The sequence below is a fragment of the Trichophyton benhamiae genome (assembly GCF_000151125.1).
Source record: "Trichophyton benhamiae CBS 112371 chromosome Unknown contig01079.0, whole genome shotgun sequence".
Lineage (NCBI taxonomy): Eukaryota > Fungi > Ascomycota > Eurotiomycetes > Onygenales > Arthrodermataceae > Trichophyton > Trichophyton benhamiae.
In genome coordinates, this window is record NW_003315081.1 from 13,517 (window position 1) to 33,663 (window position 20,147).

General features: G+C 45.2%; 4 protein-coding genes across 4 annotated transcripts; 3 read left to right on the forward strand and 1 right to left on the reverse strand.

The window, feature by feature from the left end:
- Positions 1–9,308: 9,308 nt before the first annotated feature.
- On the forward strand, positions 9,309–10,070 carry ARB_02937 (polysaccharide deacetylase (NodB), putative; the record flags this gene model as incomplete). Its single annotated transcript, XM_003010742.1, has 1 exon — positions 9,309–10,070. The coding sequence occupies one exon, from the start codon at positions 9,309–9,311 to the stop codon at positions 10,068–10,070; it is 762 nt and encodes a 253-aa protein (XP_003010788.1).
- A 2,867-nt stretch (positions 10,071–12,937) lies between these two features.
- Positions 12,938–14,436, forward strand: ARB_02938 (uncharacterized protein; the record flags this gene model as incomplete). The annotated part of the gene is made up of 2 exons (XM_003010743.1): positions 12,938–14,075; positions 14,255–14,436. 2 exons carry the CDS (start codon positions 12,938–12,940, stop codon positions 14,434–14,436), a joined length of 1,320 nt encoding a protein of 439 aa, XP_003010789.1.
- A 2,253-nt stretch (positions 14,437–16,689) lies between these two features.
- On the reverse strand, positions 16,690–18,268 carry ARB_02939 (uncharacterized protein; the record flags this gene model as incomplete). Its single annotated transcript, XM_003010744.1, has 4 exons — positions 16,690–17,298; positions 17,411–17,627; positions 17,701–17,786; positions 17,912–18,268. 4 exons carry the CDS (start codon positions 18,266–18,268, stop codon positions 16,690–16,692), a joined length of 1,269 nt encoding a protein of 422 aa, XP_003010790.1.
- Positions 18,269–18,552: 284 nt separating this feature from the next.
- On the forward strand, positions 18,553–19,987 carry ARB_02940 (uncharacterized protein; the record flags this gene model as incomplete). The annotated part of the gene is made up of 2 exons (XM_003010745.1): positions 18,553–19,059; positions 19,247–19,987. 2 exons carry the CDS (start codon positions 18,553–18,555, stop codon positions 19,985–19,987), a joined length of 1,248 nt encoding a protein of 415 aa, XP_003010791.1.
- Positions 19,988–20,147: the final 160 nt, after the last annotated feature.

The following is a 20,147-nucleotide window of genomic DNA, read 5'->3' on the forward strand; positions in this document are numbered from 1 at the left end:
GTCACTGGGTGCGGAAGAGCAATCATCCATGCCTGAGATATGTAGTTGATGCGCTGGCCGTGGCCATATTCTGATGATGATGATGGTGTGTACTCCAGGCGTGTGTGTACATATACGCTGTGGAGAGTCGGGCAAGGGGGGGACAACGTTGTAGGTAGGTCGGGAGGTAGCTACCTTTCGTTCCTTTTTTTTTTTTTTGGCTTTTCTCCATGCATGCCCATCTGACCTGAGAAAAAAGGGAGAGAGAGAGCGGGAGAAAGCGAGCAAATTCTCCGATAACCTCGTTGGATAGAGTTGATGGTGTGAATAGACAGAGGGTCAGTCTCACACTCCCCACTATCATTTAGGGGGGAAGCAGTTTAAGGGGATCAAAGTCAGACCACGACCAAATATTTCGCGAACCCCCCGACCGGACTGGCGGGATTCTGGGGGCAGATGGCATATGGATCACCACGAGGCACAGCGCAGAGTGACGTGAGACACCACGAGGTCTGGTCCATGCCTCAGCAACCGGCATACGCAGTCCCGTCCCTCATATATAAATATAGGGGGGTGGCTAACTAGGTTACCTGCACGGGGAGTCGGAGAAGTTGTCTTCTTATTCAGAGCAGTACTCAACACATAGTTATCACATCGACCATATCATATCCAACGAGGAATGCAGACGGATAGTTGAGGGTTGAGAGGTCCGCCTTGCTCGTTAGGCAGTTTAGTATAGGATTGCATGGGTCAGACGAGACGCTGACAAGGGGATGGCCATAATCCAGGTTCATATAACTGGCTAACTAACTAGTCAGCGAGTTCGTTAGCTTGGGGGTGACTCCGGCATACTCCGTGCCAATTAAGTATCCTCGCAAGGGAGATGAATCCTGGACCAGAGCATCAATTGCAAATATCCGATCAGATAATAATGGGCCATTTTATCGTACCCATGCGGGCCGGAGAGACAAAATGACAAACACCACTTTTCTCTGGGAAGCCTCTCTCTGGTGACTAGTTGCTCGCACCGTCGTCTCCGGGACCATGAGCTGAGCGCCTTGTCGCTGCTCCGAACGCCAGATGAAACGCAAAGACTGAGCAGCTGCGGAGTCTCCCTTCGCTCAGCCGGCCTCTTCGCTTCTGCGTATCCTCCACGTGCAGGAACTGGCTTCGCTGGCTGTCTGGGGAAGACACCGATGGACAGGCGTGTACTTGTTATCTTCTCCATACGAATCCGGTGCAAGGGTACATCCTTTCCCCATCATGTCCACCCGATCTCACTGCAACGTCCGGCTGGAGGACAGATGAAATGTGCCTTGCGCTGCTTCAAACCTTCAGGACCGTCAATAATTAACTAGTCGTTGCCTCGGTACGAAGGACGAGAGAGAGAGAGAGAGAGAGAGATAAAGATACGGTGCGCGTGGGCATACATATCGGCTACTCAAACCTGTGGCCCCTCATACCACCTGTTCTTCTCCCTCATGCCGGTGTCCGCTACGGCCCGTTCGCCTTCTCCCGTCACTTGAACAAACTTCTTCTGCTCCTTCGTTTCCTTCGCCTCCTGGGCGGCGCTGGGCTCGGGTAATTATGGAGATCACACAAGTGTCAAATCATTCGGCAGCAAGCGGACGATGGAAGAGGCGTTTCATCGACGCCAGGTTCACATTCGTATTATTATTATTTTACTTCGACCGACAGCCCTGTATCCGATAAGGCAAGATGAAGTGATGCAGAGTTCGTCAGATATTGCCTGTGCGATCTCTTTGACATGGACCCTGTCTGGAGAATACGACGACTGCATGTCTGGTGTTCGTTTCATGCGATCGGGACACCAGGTTTCGAGGCCATGTCCTGTACCACACGGTAACTTGCAGTCTTGACTCTTTCGGTCTGACCGATGTGCAGTTTGCTTCCTCTCACTTTTCCCTTCACCCTTCCTGTGTGATGATACGGAGTATAATGGTGATAGGGCAAACATGAGACGCAGACCCAACCTAGAAAGGTAACTGGTAGCTTCAACCCAGGGCTTCAAAAAAGGCAGAACCCATTCAATAATCAGGCTTGCAAGGACCATCTTTCTTTTCCTGAGCCATACAGAGGCCTCTTCTGAATGGGTTCAACGGCTAAGCACGGACGAACTATAGGTTGTTTTATACTAAGTATGTATCTCCTTGAGCGTAAACTTACAATAGTAATAATAATATATGTAGAATGCCTGTACGGGAAGAAAGGGATAGATATATATAGCGGCGTCCAAGAAAAGAATTAAGGATACTGAGGCATTCTCGGCAGCCTCTTTTTAATTAACTATCGGCCCATCGGTTAACTAGCTGGCGTTGGGTTATATTGTCCCTTCCCTTGAAACACTGCTAGCGGCAGCACAGCGGAAGAGTCCAGACAACCATGGCAGTACGAGACGCAAACTTACGGCGGGCAAGTAAAACGTTCATACACGAAACACTCGTTTATCTATTTTATCTTCCTTCCACTGCGTATTGCTTGTTGCTGTCTGTCCATCTCAACAGTATATATATATAATACAATAAGAAGAAAGAAAAAAAAAAAAATGGCCCGAGCCGCGATTCGAACGCGGGGCCTCTCGCAGACGTGAGCCTCTTAAGGAAGGCTCGGGCTAAGGGTTGACCCGAAGCGAGAATCATACCAACTAGACCACCCGGGCTTATGGGTAACTTAAATTCCGCCAAACTAGTACTATCTTCACCCCAAGGATGGCATCTTGTAGCTGGGGTATGCCTGTCTCCTGTCTCCTTCTAGTGACAGCACATGCAACCCAGCAGCTGAAGGTAACCGATAATACGTCTGGCAGAGGCAGTGTGCAGAGTTGAGGTGAGACAAATGGCGGTGAGGATGGCTGGGACTCACGAGTTGGCTGCTGCTCCTAGTCGCGGGGGCCTACGACGAGAGGGAAGAGATAAGGAGAGACGAAGCCCTCTGCCCCCAAAAGCTTCGATAACAGCAGTCACGTAATTCCGTATATACTCCAGATATGTGAAGTCACTTGCTTTGAATATCTCGCTAATTTGGCTGTGATATTCAAACAACTACTGGTTAAACAGACAGAAGGGAATGAGCAGTTGGCCTTGTCAAAGCGCAAGAGGTCTACTAGTTATCTTAAATCTGATAAGATGATCTGATAAGATAACAAATGCCTTCTTCCCTCTTCTGTCTCTGGCTGCACTCTATCACAACGACTCTGTAGTTTGGTTGGTAAACATTCCACTGCGTTGTCGGTATTTCTAAGAGTGTACTCCGTACACTGTGTCTGACTCCTGTATGCATGAAATGCCCTATACGGCAACACCCTGCGTCATGGCAGCGGTGCCTGACAGATTCGGTTCGTCTTGGTGTGGTTCCTTGCCCCTCTTTAGGTATTATTGTATTATCAGCATCATGCATGCAAGGTAGCGAACTCTGAAATTCCACTTCTCCGCGCAAGAACTTCCATTTTCAAAGCCAGTACAGGAACTTTGCTGACAGTCCGGGGTGTCTGGAGGTCGCCGTATCTTGATGCCTCCAATCTTCCTTGCCACAGAGTTCGCTGGCGAAGTCTGCGCTGATCCAAAAATGACTAGTTGGAAGATACACCTCACTTAGACAGGTGCATTTATGATTTCTATAGAGCGGTTAACGGGCTGTACCGAGACGCCCGTCGATAGTGGCAAGTTAAAGTTTTTCTTGAGCAGGTCAAGGGACGGAAATATTATCCTTAAACAAAGAACAAGCCCCTTTAAACGCAACGTTCCTCAGCTGATAGATATCATTGAGAGACAGGCAAAGTTTCTCTTCATATTGCCTCTGCCTCTCGCATGACACGTTCGCACGTTCGAGAGAGGACAGGCGTGCATAAGAGTGACGAAGTTTTGTGGAATTAGCGAGAGGAAGGTGATTGATCACGGCTGCGTCTCCACTCGTGGACCTGAATAGCGATCGAATAGACGACCTGTGGATGTCTCTCTCGGATGAAGATAGTCCAAGTCTCCGCTCAGAGTTACCAGTACTCAAAATACATGGGGAGACTCATTTATCATGACTTGTTATTTCTCCGCTCTCCAGTCTCCAATTCACCGGTCAATGGGAGAAGGCTGGTAAGTCATGTCCGAATATCGATTTTATTGGTGGAAAAGCGCTGAATGGCACGCCTTCATTCGATCCGCGTCTGGGGTCGAAAAATAAATTACTTAACTTTCCCCTTGATGATTCCCTTCCTCCTGTCAAAAACCCCCGTCGTGGAAATCCAAGCGGTCCAAACGCGCTGCCACACCGCTTCCTGACCCAATCACCTCCTTCTATAAGTTAATAGTCCGACGTTCGATGTAAAAATTTTTTTGTTCCCAATAATTATCGAATATAAAAAAGAAAAGCAGTTGGGCTTTTTGCGGTTTCATAACAGCTCAAGTAAGGACCAAGGGAAATACGGATTTTGCAAAACATGGTTTTGTACCCCCCACGCCAATGTAAAGAAGAGGCATTTAGCGTGGGCAGAGTACATGAGTACGAATACTAGCTTGCTTCCTTGACAGCGAAGCCTTTCCGTTCTTGCTTTCGCCTTAGCCCGATACAGCAATATGTTGCCCTTAATTGACCAGGACATGGGGATCAGGATAATCAGAGAAGGACGTTGTGACTGGAGTATCAAGAAAATGAGGAAAACTCTGAGAAGGCTCGTATTTTTGGCGCGGGCTATGTCAAGACATACTTAGCTGTGGATCGGCTTAAAGACGTTGTGCACAAGATCTCCAGCGAACTCTGTTGCGTTCTGAGTACGCGAAAAACGAAGTGATGCGATGTGGCTTGTTCGTATGACTTCTGCCATCTTGGTCGACTAACCAGCATCGTCTAGCTCCAATTGTTACCTAAAATTTGAGAATGCTGAAGGTCAGGAATAACGAATGGCTTGTGGCATGGATTAACGGGTGTCCTTTTGGATGCCGTGTTGGTTTCTTTTTCTTCCATTGTTAGTTGCCTGTCGTTGGAAGGATTGTCGGTTCAGCAATCCCCATTTTTGATACCATACCATAACTACGGAGAACCCCATCTCCCATTCAACCATCTGATAACCCAACATAAAATGCAGGCCTAATGGAGGTTGTTTCAGGGGAAGGATCCATTGTTACCTTCCCAGCCGCTTGCGTGTTGGAGATGTAACTGCCTCGTGGCAAGCATGAGGATGAAAGTAAGTACTCCTTGAGAACGGTGGTTTTTCAACGGGCTTCCATCATCAGTGATAATATCGTAACGTACGCTATGCCATCTCAGTTTATTTTGCATAACATTTTGCCATGTACCCCACGCTGCACAACCTCCTTAAAAAATACGAAACAAGGGTTTTGTCAAGAATAGTATAGCAATGTTCGAGCTCCAATGGACGCTGGTCGAGTATTCATCAATTCCGCACTTAAGTGAGCGTCTTATTGTTTAAACGGGATGTGCGGAAGGAGGATCAAGCACAAGGGAACCTCCTGGTCTGTTTATTTTCCACCTGCAAAAACTCTTTTTTTGCTGCGCTGGGGGCTGGGTTGTGCTTGACAGGGCTGTATCATACCTCCTATGCCGTTTGGGGCTATATTGGTCAGGGAGGTGGTATATTATTAAGATATTTACCTATCCTCGGATGGATGGCGGAGCTTTATCTCGATTTATCCATCTATCCGAGCCCGAGAGATTTGAGTGTCGCTGGCCATGTGGTCCGCAGAAGTTGCGGCTGTCCCCCTGGCCCCTTGTCAGACTGCTAGGACAGCCATGGTTAGCTGCCAGCCACAGTGCCCGATCAGGAAGGTCTTCTCTTGCTGCTCGGGTGATTCGTTGGCGCTGAACGCCGTTGAACGTCAATCCTGCGCAATTAAGTAGGGCTGGCTAGCAACTAGTTCACACCCCTGCCAATAATCACAAGTACATGGCCCTTAAAATTCGCACTTGTACTAGTGATACGCTGACCGTGACCATACAGATTCCCCCTAATTCCGTTCGGACTCTGGGGCAGATCACGGGGTTTGCTTTCTTTTTGTTCTAGAAGCCTGTAAATCGAAGTTAATGTTGTTCGATTTCTTTGCTTCTTTCGTTTCATCGCTCTGGTCATCTGCCCTATGAAAGTTGGAAAACCCTCGTTTGTGTCGATTATCGAAGGCGGCGGCCACATCCTTTCTCTCCAGCGAGAAACCTAGTTAATGAAACGAAGCGTAAATAGACCTGTGATACGGAGTAACTCATCCTCGATAACGGCAACATATGATTTTGTGGCGGCGATGGCTCTGGACTCTTGATCCTAGATGTATGGCGGTACTGGATCAGCTTTAATGGGGGGAAGGTTAGCTGATGTGCCCATGTTCATATCGCTGTTTCTGGAGAATTGTTCCGTGATATAGCATCGAGGTGGCATGGAAGTATACATGTGGAGGTTTTTGCTCCTGGAATCACTCCCTTACTCCGTACTTCGTACAGAACACTGTGCATTGGGTTAGCTGACGGGGGAACATGGGCATGGGTCTGCGTATCGACCTGGTTCATCAATCATTCAGGTCGATTGGAGTGCATGGTAATAGCCTGATACCCAGTACAGCCCGCCCCGCTTTGTGATAGCAAGTGAAAGTACTCTGTCGCAATTGCACTGCCTATCTGAGCTGTCCATGCAAACGAATGGTGTGATTCACTCTTCCATCACTAAATATCACTGTAAATTCCATTGGCTGGGAAGAAACTAGGCGCTGTCATGATTCCCAAAAGAATCCTCTTTGGAAATCTCCCCATGCCATGTCGTAATATCGCTGCATATACCTTCTCATTCCGTTGAAGGATCTGCTTCTAGCACTGTGCGTGCAGCCAGTCAAGTATTGTTCAAGAGGCTCATTTTCAAGTCATCTGGCAACGTATGCTTATGTCTGTCACAAAGATTCTCACCAGTCAGCGCAGGACAATAAGCGATGTCGATACGGCGTAAACATTTGAAAGTCGACTGCCCTAGCTTGGTTGAATGCGCACCCCCTTGGTTTTATATATTTTCGCGCTCAAGAGCTCGGTACCACATCCTGTCCACGTGGAAGGTATACTCGATCCTCAGCTGGTAGTTCAGGGAATTAATCTCGTCCATTCTGGAGGGCAAGCAGAGCCGAATAAAGAGTCGGCAAATGGATAGAACCTTACACTGACTTGGCTATCGGCATAATAGCTGACCCCCTGTAGTTATATGCGGAGTTCACAAGCCGAATCCCAGCTCGTCTCCCAGAAAACCATCCAGACCGCCCTGTCGTTGTCCGAAGGCCTTTGTATGGGTACAAGCAGCTACCGTTGCCACCTTCCTAGTTGACTTTATCCTCCTTTCCATTTTTCTCTCGTAGTTTATTGAAGAGGATCTTCACACTGTTGCATTCCGGACGGGGAGTTATCATGGAGAGACCGGTTTCTGCATATCCCCTCGTTTATTAGTAGTTACCTATTCTTTTGCTTCTCCGCCTTTTTCTCGAGACTTTTTCAAATACGGAGCCAGGTTAAATGGCATCTGGTATAAAACCTGGGATAGCGTTTTAGAACGTCTCCTTACAGAACGTTACCGATATTTCAATGTCCAAAAACTGGAGGGCCAGAAAAGTTTCCAAGGGTAGCTCGGACGGAAGCGCGCGCCAGTGAGATTATCAAGATAGCAACATCCATTTGACATGCAGAGGCGCTGAGAATCAGTGTTGGAAGCCTTACTATTTCTTCTATACTGTCAACACACCTGTCATCTTCATCCTGGGGTTTGTAGTAGTAGGCGAACATTCGGGGTGTAGCCGCAGCTAAGTGCCATTCTCAAGCGCGGAGATAAAAGTGAACAGGTCATTCTCAATGGAGCATGTGGGCAGGATGATTATTGGTACCTCTGTGTGGCGAAAGCATAAGGTTAGACTGAGGGGGATAATCCTCCGCGGATGCGTTGATAAGTAATCCTACTCCGTACCACACCGTCTCAGGGTGTACCCCTCCTTTCGATTTGCAAAATCGTGTCTCTAGGAGGAATGTCTGCATATATATACAATCAGTAAGGGAGGGGGGGGGGGTTCAATCGAATTTTTTACCTTGAGAAGTCGCAGGGTACTTGAAAGGGCTCAACTGAGCTGGTGAATTACACAATCATTCTTCCAATTCGTAATTCATAGGCGAACACCAGTAATATAAGACGTTGTATGTCATACAACATTAAAATGGCTTCTTGCGCATTAAAGACATGGGTCGTTAAAGCCGCAAAAATATAGAGTGGTAGGTTGCTGGATAAAAACCGCGGAAGTCTCTTTGACTTCGACCATGGTTGGAACATTTAGTATCCATCTCAACATTTTGATATCTTCAGCTAAGGCTGAGGCTTTACTGCAGGGACCAGGATTTCATTTATCCGGCTGCTATGCAAGTAAGCGTGTAGGTAGGAAGTCATATGCAATAGCTTCTGTGTATCAGCCTTGGAATTTGGATTTCTCTCGGACTCCTCCGCTATCCATGGGAACAACAGAAATGGCGGAGAATGAACCCTTATTTTCAACTGCGAAGGATTAGGTATCATATTAAGGCAGCTGATCAATGCGATACGAGAGTAGAAGCTAAAGGGTGACGGGCGGTATAAACCACTTTTCCTCGCAAACGTTGAATTCATGGGATTAGGTTATATATAGAAGGAATTGAACTTGTCACCCCATGTTGAATTAAATTGCCTATCGTGGTATCAGGGCTTCATCTAGGGTGGCATCTCATCTCGCACTGATTTCCTCAACGAGTATGAGAAGCGATGAATGCTTCTAGATGCTCAAAGAGCAAAGGTATGTTCAATATGGACTTTGATTTAGCACTTCTTGTTGGTTACACAGAGAGTATTTTCCGCATCGGTGAGTTTTAACCTGAGTTTCCTTGGGCACCTCGTGTCATTTGAGCGTCGGATATTCGTCTAAGATCGCGGTTCATTCGAAACACCGTAGGTAGTTCAGGTAGTACGGAACTGGAAACAATAGGCATGACCCAACAGCTCTAGCAACTCCCTAAGACGATGGAGTAATATAAGGTTGGTTGATAACCTGGTTGGAATAACTATCAATGGCCTCAGACTCAGAGATCAATAGCAGACGTTCTGTCAGCCTGGGAATATTCAAAGACGAGGTTCTTTTAAAGTGTTGCTAGTCGCTAACTAACACGCGCTTGAGCCTCCTTTCCTGATCTGGACTTAGTTGATTCGCTTGTTAGGCTAAGGTTGTGAGTTAAATGAAACAACGCCTCATCTGCTAGAATAATAATAACAGCAACCACCATAACGCCTGTTCCGAAAACTAGATATCCTGCTCTGATACCTCCCAATGCTGTCACTATTTGGCTATGCCCTTGCTGCTATCCTCATAATAATTCCTCTCTATATTTTGTACAAACCTCCCAGATTTGTTATCCGGTTTGCCCAGCGCAAATGGGAAGATGTCCTGTGGAATGTTGCGACGTCTAAACGGATAGTTGCGCTTACAATTGATGATGGGCCATCGGAGTACACGTCAGAGATACTAGATATCCTTAGATCTAACGACGCGACGGCAACTTTCTTTGTTATCGGATCCCATGCAACACCTGATCGTGAGGAGATTCTGCGCAACCTCATCCGCCATGGAAACGAATTGGCGAATCATGCTATGCGTGACGAGCCCTCTTATCTGTTAAGCGAAACAGAACTCATCGATAACATCAACTGCGTTCAGAAGATAATATCTGATATCGAAGCCACTGCCCGTCCAGGAGCAAACGATGTGGGCTTGGATAGCAAAATGGCTCAGAGCGCCTTGTATTTTCGCCCAGGAGGTGGATTTTTTTCCACAAAAATGAGGGAGATTCTTTCAAAAATGGGATACCATCTCACCCTTGGAGATATCTATCCTCACGATCCCTTCGTGCCATTCTGGAAAATCAACAATTGGCATATATTGAGTTCCATACACCCCGGAGGAATAATAATCTGCCATGACGGGCGATCTTGGACGCCACCAATGCTACGGAAGTTATTACCAGAACTGAAGCGTCGTGGTTTCCAGGTAGTTACTTTAACTGCGTTGTTGAAAGAAGGAAAATGCACTTAATACTTCTACACCAACATATCATAGGTAATTCTGTTATCGATGTGATATCTATGGGCCTCGTATGGACGAGTTATCTGCATACTTTAATGTGATTGAATATACATACCACGGAGCATGTGTATGATATAAACCAAGTTAGATTTATTTTTTTTTTTTTCTGCTTTTTCTTTTCTTGTAGACCTGTACTCTAGTAAGGACGGATTTCTTCTCCAGCTATGGAATAGTTTACAAACCAACACCTCACATTTTGATGGGCTCAAGTAAGTGCTGCTCCTGGTGGATAAATGGTTTTTTCATCCACTATACAGAGCTTTTCAACGGAAAAACTCCATGCTGTTTGTTCTTTGATACTTCATTGTCTGAGAATCTGGACAGAGTTAACAAGTCCTTGGTGAGAGGAACCAAAGTATAAGGTATATGATAAATCACCCGTACACACTACTTAGACTCTAGATAACCGATTTTCTGGCGCATACATATCTTGTTTTTTCTCAGTATTGGCTGACACAGAATATCCATAGTGTCAAGCCCTGCCATACCTCTGGAAACAACTTCACTGAATTGCTTTATGACAGATTGCAAGTTACAGCTCCTTGAGCTATACATCACACATATTTGTACATCGAGTACCCCCTAGAACAGGTAAGCGAAACTGTAGTAATAGGCGAGGGGCTTTGCGTCAGTGAGCTACTTATTCGCCTGAGCTGAGTTCTGGTCACAAAACCAGCGCTTGTGGACTGACAGAGCAGAGGGCTGACTTGATCGGGCCTGTCAATCGTGCAAGGCCCCTTGTCCCTCCCCGTTAACTGACAGGGCCAAAAGAATCTACCCCTTTTCGGCCTTACAGATCACTTTTACTCTCAGCGCTCACAACTCCGTATGATAGCTCTCGCTGCGAGTTACTAGACCTCCCGTCGACAGTTGAGGTTACTGGTCTGGTTCCCGTCTAACTAACTCGTTAGTTAAGTTGACTGGTAACTCACTACCTAGGTAGTTACTTGCTCACGTGCTTGCATGCGGCTCACCAAGACTTATCTTGACTCACAAGCAGACATCACCTTCTCCCTTTTCCCTGCCTTCTCACCAACATCTAGAGCATCAAATTCAAAAGAGCACGTCACAAGCTGCCTCGGGGCCCGTTATCCAACTGTCCGCTTTGCTGATACTGTTCTGTTGTCTCTTCGCTGTCGCTCTCCGTTCGCCCGTTTCTCAAGGTCACCGGATGACCTGCATGGCGACGGCCAACGCATGCTAGCTGGGACTGACATCAATACTTCTAATCTGAGTACTGGTACAAAGTTACACCAAAAGTATGTGAATTGTATGCTTTGCTTTAGCGAAAAGCAGTTAAGTTCCACATAATTATTTCGACGTCCACGAAGCCTCGTTTCAACCGCGTTCGTTGGGCTGATATAGTTACTTGATGCAGGTCGCGGACTTTGCAGCTCTGTGCTGGACTGCAGAACTTGTTGCTTGTTTTCCTCTCTTACATTTTTTCCCTTCAACATTGAAGAAGCTCTGTATGCAGTACTGTGACAAGGCTTTCGAAGCTCTTCTGGCACTTAGCTCCCGTGTTGAAGTGACGAAGTTATCTTGACTTCAAGCCTTGCAACCTAGGAATACGGGAACCTTACGAGGTAACAAGTAGTTACCTCTCGTCTATCAATATCCCAACAATCCTATTTCCGGAGACTCGGTTGATTTCTCAGTGTGCTGCAATGGCAGGTATACACGGTAAGCCAGTCAGTTGACATCCATATACCCATTTGAGCCTTACAGCCACATGTTGAAGCGACAGTTATTGAGCACAAGCGCAACGATGCCGTGTAAACATACTGCATCGTCATCCCCTGTCTCTGAGCCTATACTTGATCTATAACCCTTTAAAGACCTGGTTATATGGCTATGATGAAATTCCTCAATTGCTTGGCCTGACATTTGGTCGCTTTACCAAGTCATCTTGCATACATATCGCATTGTAGCCTACCATGAGGGATAATATGCATCATTACTCCTAGATCCCGAAAAGCTGGTTGAGCGCTTATATGCATGCCAGTGAGCGTCAAGCAGTATAACTTCAGTGTTGCCTTTAAGGAAGACCTGCTTATAAGACCTAATTCTTTAGGTGAGGATCCACCAGTACCTCTTCGAGCACCGCCAGAGCATGCTTGCAGAAATGTAGCTGCTGTTCCCCATCAGTTTGAAGGTAGGAAACCTAATCACCGTTCACTCCGTTAGTATATTGTTTAAATTTCATAATTTAAGGGAGAACAGCCAGCAATGTTCGTTTTCAACCCATTTGGTATTTGGTATTTCCTTGACACGGTTTTGCAATTACATTTACCTCCTTTGGTCATTGCAGCTCTACTGTTCGATTATTTTTAAACCACCCCGGGCATGTGCCACAGGGTAGTTGTATCACAACACCGCATGTCGCGCATTTGTGGAGCTTTCTATGCTTGAGATAAATTGTCTGTCAGAAGCATATTCATTTGTATAATCACTTGCTTGTTTTTATCCCGGTTCGGGCTTCTTTCCTACTTTGCAATGTTTTAATCAGCGTCTTTCTATACTTCTACGATTTACCCGAAGATACTGACTATTGCTAAGCTGTCTCTAGCGATACTCATGGTACCGTCAACTTTACTCCGCTTCCCGGAACTTTTCAGCAAGAATCGGAAATACCCGATCAAGGGCGAAATGACCCCTGTGAAACGGATTTTATCCCGAGTGAGAACAGCCCACCCAGGTTCAAAGAAGAAAAGGGGTTCACAAGGCAGTTATTTGGACTGCCTCTAAGCAACCAACGACCAACAGCCGCTTCTGAAGATGCTCATTTTGTTCAGAAACCTGTATCACGTGCGGAAATGGAGAACCCGAGGGAGTTTCAAATTAATCAAATCCGCCGTAGGTTCAGCCCGAAGGAGCGCCATGACGCTCATGCCACTCATCTGACGTTCACTATGAAGCCATCGGACCCAGACTTTTCCTACGATCTTACCGGCCTAGACTGTATTTTAAGAGTTCCTGCGACCTATCCAGCCTATGGTGAGCCTTCTCTTGAAGTGAGCAACGGCAATCTAGATGCGAGTAGGAGAAAGCTTGTGGAACAAAAGTTCAAGCAAGTGTCGAAAGATGTCAAGTCTGGTAACCTATTGTATTGCATGAATGCCCTCGACAGGCATCTTGCAAATCTTCTTTCTGCTACTCCCGTTCCGGATACATATGATCCCCTATCTGCGGAAAGGTTACGCTCTACTATGAGTTTCGAATACAAGGCGCCTTCTGATAACCAGAAAAACAAGAGGGTAGCCAGAGCATCAGAAACAGGAGATCCTCAGAGAAGAATGAAAGAGGTTGGACAGTTAAAATCCCGCCTGGGTAAACATCCTTTATTCCTAGCACATTCGGACCAGGTCAGTTTTACGATTGCTATCAAACCGTTTCAACCGATGCAGCTACCAAATGCCCTCCGCAATATAAAAAGCATAATCTTGATAGTGCCGTCAAATTATCCCGGAGAGCCATGTCGAATCAAGATTCCTGACATTAATGACAGTTCTGCCCGAGTGACAGAACAGGCATTCTATCAGCACTCCATGGATAGTCCGGGAATCAGTCTAACCGCTCACATTAACTACCTCGCTGCAATGATGCACAAAATGTCATACCAAGAACCCATTGAACAAGAGGTAGATCTTCATGAGGAATTAAGTGCATTATCCTTGGAAGAACAGCCTCATGACAAGTGGTCGCCACCATCGCCGCTCGTAAAAGCATCCCAATTAACTACTGTTAACGCAAAGCCCCAAAACTCGGAAGGCAAATCACATATTCAAGTTATCCCTAGGCCTCCTGAGTGGGAATCCCCTGATGAAACTGACAGTGAGGAAGGTGATGATGACACAACTGCTGAAAATCATGCGCATTTTGGGAGTGGCCGCAAGGTCTTAATATCGTGTCCGGCACTTGAACTTCAAGGGGTTGAATTGCTCCAGTTAAAGAGTTTGTCCCTGACTCTTAGATGTGCCCGGTGCAAGCAATTACAAGATATGAAGAATATAAAAATCGGGGAAGATGGCCACAGTACCCCTCATTATAGGGTTGAAAGCTGTCGAAAATGTTCAAATCGACTCAGTGTAGGTAAGCAAAGATTCAAGGGACTATGACTATGAGGTTAAAAGTGGCGTTTGCTGCTGCGCTTCTCTTCGTTTTGGCTTATCTTGGTGTTTTTATTCATATATCTCCTTTACTGATGCTGCAATATATCCTAGGCTTTTACCGTGAGCTCATACATAGCGGATCGAACCGTGCGGGCACATTAACCCTCGAAGGATGCACTCCTACCGACCTACTTCCAAGGTAAGAAAAGAAATATCCTACCTTTTGAGAGGAGAAGGGAGTAGTGAAGGCTACGGCCCGTTAAATCCCCTCCTCCTTCATACGTCATACAAAACCATCATAGGCTTGTGGGACTTGGATGGAGCCTGGCTAATCCATACGCTTAGCAATTTCACTCCGACCTGTTCGAAATGTTCCACCACATATCCTGCACCGGGCGTCACAGCCTTCCAAGGAGATGCTTCCCTGACATTTTGCCGCGCCTGTCACCAGAAGATGAGTACGTCCTGTCTTACGATGAAATGCACTTATTGTCCAATCTAGTCATTGCCCGCCATAGACGGGATCTCCTATTCATCAGAAATATTGGTCTGTTGACAACTTACGAATCGGGGTGTTGAATGATAGGTTTTAAACTTCCTGATATTAAATTTTTACTCGTCGGTGATGTTCAAGGTAAGTCAGATGGTGTTCTGATATTTATTTATTCCGTCTTCAACACGAATACCCTACTACTGGCTTGATTTCAACTCCTGGTTATGCCTAATCTCATATTAGCCTACTACGGACGCCCTCATACCAAGTCTCTGGGAGGCAAATTTCTGGGCATGGATAACCCCCAACTGCATGTCATCTTGTTGATCTTTTAAGGTCTGACGGGGAAGATTTACTTTCCCAGGTTGCATTTTTGCCTAGTCTCAATTTTATATGCCAAGTTAAACATTCGATTTTTATATTTATTTATTTATTTTATTTTCGATTTGTGACTATCTTGGAATACCAACGCGTGCCTTCCCTTTGGCCTCTAACTATAGTCTCGGAACGCTAACATTCATCAATTCTAGATATTTTACGCCCAGGTCGGCAACACAAAAAGGTTCGAGATCGGCCCGCAAGCCAAAATTTTACCCTAGATGCTTCTCGAGACTCTCCCCCCCTCTCCCCTTCTCCTTCTCCTACTTGTTCTTTGTCTTTCCCCACCACACACAAGAAAATATATTGGTTGAACACACTGAACCCCTGGCATGCTGGTACGCTGACATACCTTTTTTTTTCTTCTTTATAGCGGAATGAACTGTTGGGGATTACTTCAGGAAGTGAACTACCTCGTCGAGGAGCATGTACTCATTATAGTAAGAGCTATAGGTGGTTTAGGTGAGTTTCTAAATATTCCTATCTTATTACCAGGATCTACATCCGTTTGGTATTTTTTATACCTGGTTGGCTGTGAATATTCCTAACGCTGTATTATAGGTTTAGTTGCTGTTCAAGAGTGTTTCCATGTGATAGGTAATTATTTTTATATGGCTATAAAGAGCATGGTTTACATGTTCAAATAACATCTTCTAATTGCTTCCCTCAAGGTGCCATGACGCTTCATCCGACCATCCGAACGAACATGCGAATCGAATGATCTGGTATACATTGCCCCTATTATCTAGCAGCACGATGAAAATTTGATTTCACATTTGCCAGTGATCTCTGCTAAATATTTATGTCTTCATCAATGTAGCGGTTTCTGCTCTCGTGAGCAGTTGTATCGGCCGGAGAATTGCGGTCTATGCAGGTCTTTGCTTGTTGATAAAACCTCCACTGGCTTTTGGGAGGGAGGCAAAGGTACTAGAAACAAGCAGCTGATGAATAGGAAAGGTAGGTAGTTATTCTGGAGGGATAATCGTCCATTACTATCAAAATGATTATTCAGAGAACTAACGGTTTTCCCTATGTTTAGATCCAATAAAATATAAGCGGCCGCAACCAGCTGCACCAGGTTCCTCGCGTATCAGATAACTGCCAAGCTGGTGTAAAATCCCAGCTGCCATATCATAATTGTTTGATCGGGTCTATGACATCAATAATTATAACATGTTATTTGATTCCCTTCTGGTAGTGGAGGTCGAGAGTTGGACTATCCTAGTGTACAAGGTCTTTTGTCTTGTGATTCTTTATGTATGTATATATTTTGTTTAAGCCCGCACCAAATATTCAGTATAATATAGTTTGACTAGAAGTGTTACCTTAACTAGATAAATTTAACCGTATCTTCTATACGCACTTTCACTATTGAGATAAAAGATATTGTCACGGTTTGATTAATCATTTTGGCGCAACCTAGGCAGCATATTCTCAAGCTATCATCGCTCTATAGCTACAATTAATTTCCCTTCAATACTGTGATATTAGCGTATACAGCCGCGAGTGATGGTTGGGTAAGCATCCATGCTAAATGACGATAGGTAATTGCGAACATATCGCGCTGACATTGGACACATTAGTCTTAGATATTCAGAGCTTTTTTCATCATCTGGATGTCTGACCAATCGGCCTTCTGAATACGTAGTATCCTTAGCTTTTTGTCTCCTAGTTGGTGGTTTGAGAAGTGTTGTCTAGGAGGCTTAATTCTGAAATGTGAGCTATTTTCTTGCAAGAGGATGCCGACAACTCTACACATTTTGGGCGACTCCGCTCTGTGGCTCGGGATACCCTGTATAGAATTAAAATTTCCGCCATGGACATGAATGCGGCTAGTCTCGCAGTTAGTCAAAAAGTATCTACCCACTTGGCTGAGATAGCTACTATGTTGCCATCCGCTCCATTCTCCCACTAGTTGAGGAGGATATGCAGGGAAGAATATATCCGAGAAGGTAAATTTTTGGATAGGTCCGCTGCGGTAAGATTCGGTCACAAATGCATAAAGCTCCACCAAGGTAGTTCTTGGAAGAGACTTCTCATTTCTGATAACCGGGGTATTATGGAAAGCAAGGGCTTCACCAATGCGAAAATGTGTCCGAAGGAAAATGTGGTCTGAGCTCAACCCTTGAACTGCAGATGGCTCTATTACATGAGAAGGAAATGTGCGGCGAATAAACGGATCAAGGTTAGTAGACTAGAAATGCATCGGGTTGGGGGTGAAAAATCAGTATGCCTGACATAAGGATCACTCATTCATTTTTTTTTAAAAAAAAAAAAAAAGAAGGCAAAACGGTGCGTCGACGTACCTTTGATCTATGGCTGCGATAATATTTATCTACAGGGGACCTATTGTACGTGCTGGTTTTCCTAAAACCAGGGTTGATATGTAAAGAAATGTTGACATCCACAAAATTTTGATTCGATGTAGACGCTTCGTGTGTGTATGTATTTGTATTTTCGTAGAACGAACGAATCTCTGGAGTCCTATTATAATCGTCAATTCCAGGAATACGGTCAGTAGGCCTATAAAATTGGATTGATACTGTTGGTTGAGTGGTTATTGCGGGATGCCACTGACAGGGGTTCTATTCTACACCTCATATTGTTATCAGTTGAAGTGAATTCAGAAGGCCTGGCTTCACGGTGACTTGCGACTGGCCAAGTATCATCATTTATAGGGCTCTAAAGTCAAGACTCAATTAGACTAAAAGTGTCTTGGTATGAAAAGAAAGACAGGAAGGGAAAAGATTGCAGAGGGTCAATAAAACTAAAGCAAAAGAAACATGAGTAGGTGATGATGGTCTTACAGTAAATTCATCGTCTACAGGTATATCAGAAGATACAAACTCTTCCCTCTTGCCGAGATCCGGGTGAGATGACAGTGACTCAGGTGACGCATTTTGAGGGGATATATATGTATCCGTATCCGTTGGACTAGCATATATGTTCGTATGCCTTGGCGAGATGACCATGGTGGCTTTCTTATCGAAGGCACAATGATATGGCAAATCATGTTTCATTATATGATCTGCTTTAGGAAATGAAGTCTCTACACCTTCAGTAGCGGTCAGTTCATCGGAATTCCAGTGTTCCATAGTTCCAGTTGGATGGGTATCTGGGTATCCACCGGACGAATTCTCATAATTGACAAGATCGACTTCCATATCTGATTTTGTGGTAGTACGTATATCAGTAGTATCAATTTAGGCCTCCTGTAAGTGGGTTATTGAGAAGATATAAATGGTTATTAGAAGTTGTACTCTTTATGGTTCAAACAACTTTTTAACAGAAGTTTGATGTTCAATTAGACTGATTACCTAATAGATTAAACCTTATTACATAATCCTTCCTTGTTGCTTTGGTGATTGCTATCAGTTATCATGGACACAGGGTCTTGGAACTGACAGCAGACCTCACTCAACTCCGGGGAAACAACGAGAATACGAAAATGTCATATGCTTTGGCTTCAAAGAAACGAAAGTTTCACCGTGTTCTAGACTCCATCTCCCTCGGAGCCTCTCAGAGACCAACATCAGCACAGCAATCCTCATCAGGCAACAAGCTCATGCTTGACGGAACAGCACAAATAAACCCTTCAATAAAACGTGTTCGATTATCAGGAAGTGATAATTTCGACGATTCACCCGTTCTACTCTCAGGAAAAGCAATCTCCCGGCATTCGACGCCTTCAACCGCATCTTTACGACCTAGCTTTGTACCCTGGGACCGCGAGCGATTTTTGGAACGACTAGAAACGTTTCGCAACGTTGAACGGTGGAAGCCGCAGCCAGACACTATAAATGAAGTCCAATGGGCAAAGCGAGGATGGTCGTGCACCGATAAGAACCGAGTTGAGTGCGTTGGCGGGTGTGGCCATTCTGTTGTTGTTAAGTTGCCCGACGATATAGATGAACTGGAAGAATACGACAGTGAAAAGATAGCAGATCGGAGAGAAGTTCGTATGTGCTTCTAATTATAACCGATTTGAACAAGCCTCACTTGTACTGATGGTCACAAATGTAGGAGCCCAATTGGTCCTCAAATATCAAAATCTAATTGCTGAAGGACATGCTGATAAATGCCCTTGGAGGAAATCTGGTTGCGATGGTATTACGCCTCGAAATGAGCATATATTTTATTAGAATCTTACTAACATATTGATAGACTCAATACATCGTTTGCCATTAACTAACGCAGAGACGACATTGCGGAATCTCCAGACACGATATAAAAACCTCGTGTCAGCCGGTATTAGGCTTCCACCGATAAATGTTCTTATCTTGCCTGAGAAATTTAACTTAGAATCAACGCTGGCCTTCCTACCACCCGGAATCCTTGATAATCGCGCGGAAATAACTGAACCAGCGAATTTTGTGCCAAGTAGTGATACAGAAGATCCCACGGAAAAGACATTACCAGCTGTTAACAAGGCCGCATTCGCTCTTGCGTTCTTCGGATGGGATATCGCTGGCGAAGCAAATGCTGGCTTGGCTGGCTGTAAGGCGTGTTTCAGGCGGTTGGGACTATGGATGTATACGCCAAGGGAAGATGGAAGTGATCCTCTCTACTCTGAATTAAATATTGTTGGTGAACATCTGGACTATTGCCCTTGGATAAACCCTGGATCCCAGAGCGGAAACAAGTTTGGGCAATGCGGCTGGGAAGCCCTAGGTCGTGTGGTGGAAAGTGAACATCGACGGTATATGTGGTCTAAAAATAAGCCACGGCAAGCTGAACAAACCTCGTCAAGCCAAACAGAAAACATCCCTGAGTTACTAGATGAGGAGACCAGAAAGACCAAAGACAGGGAGTGGTGGGCGAAGCTTTTGCGCGTCCGCCAGGTCCTTCAAGCAAAGGGAACTAAAAAGACAAAACTACAGTGAATTCCAAGCTATGATACCCTAATTGAGTTAATTTATTGTTTACCATAATACACAATATATGCCAAATCTGCTTGTAGTCACTCTGAAAGCGATCAACGTATCCCAAACATTCCTAACCGAGATTCCCAAGTTGATGGATAATATTAGGCGCGATAGACGC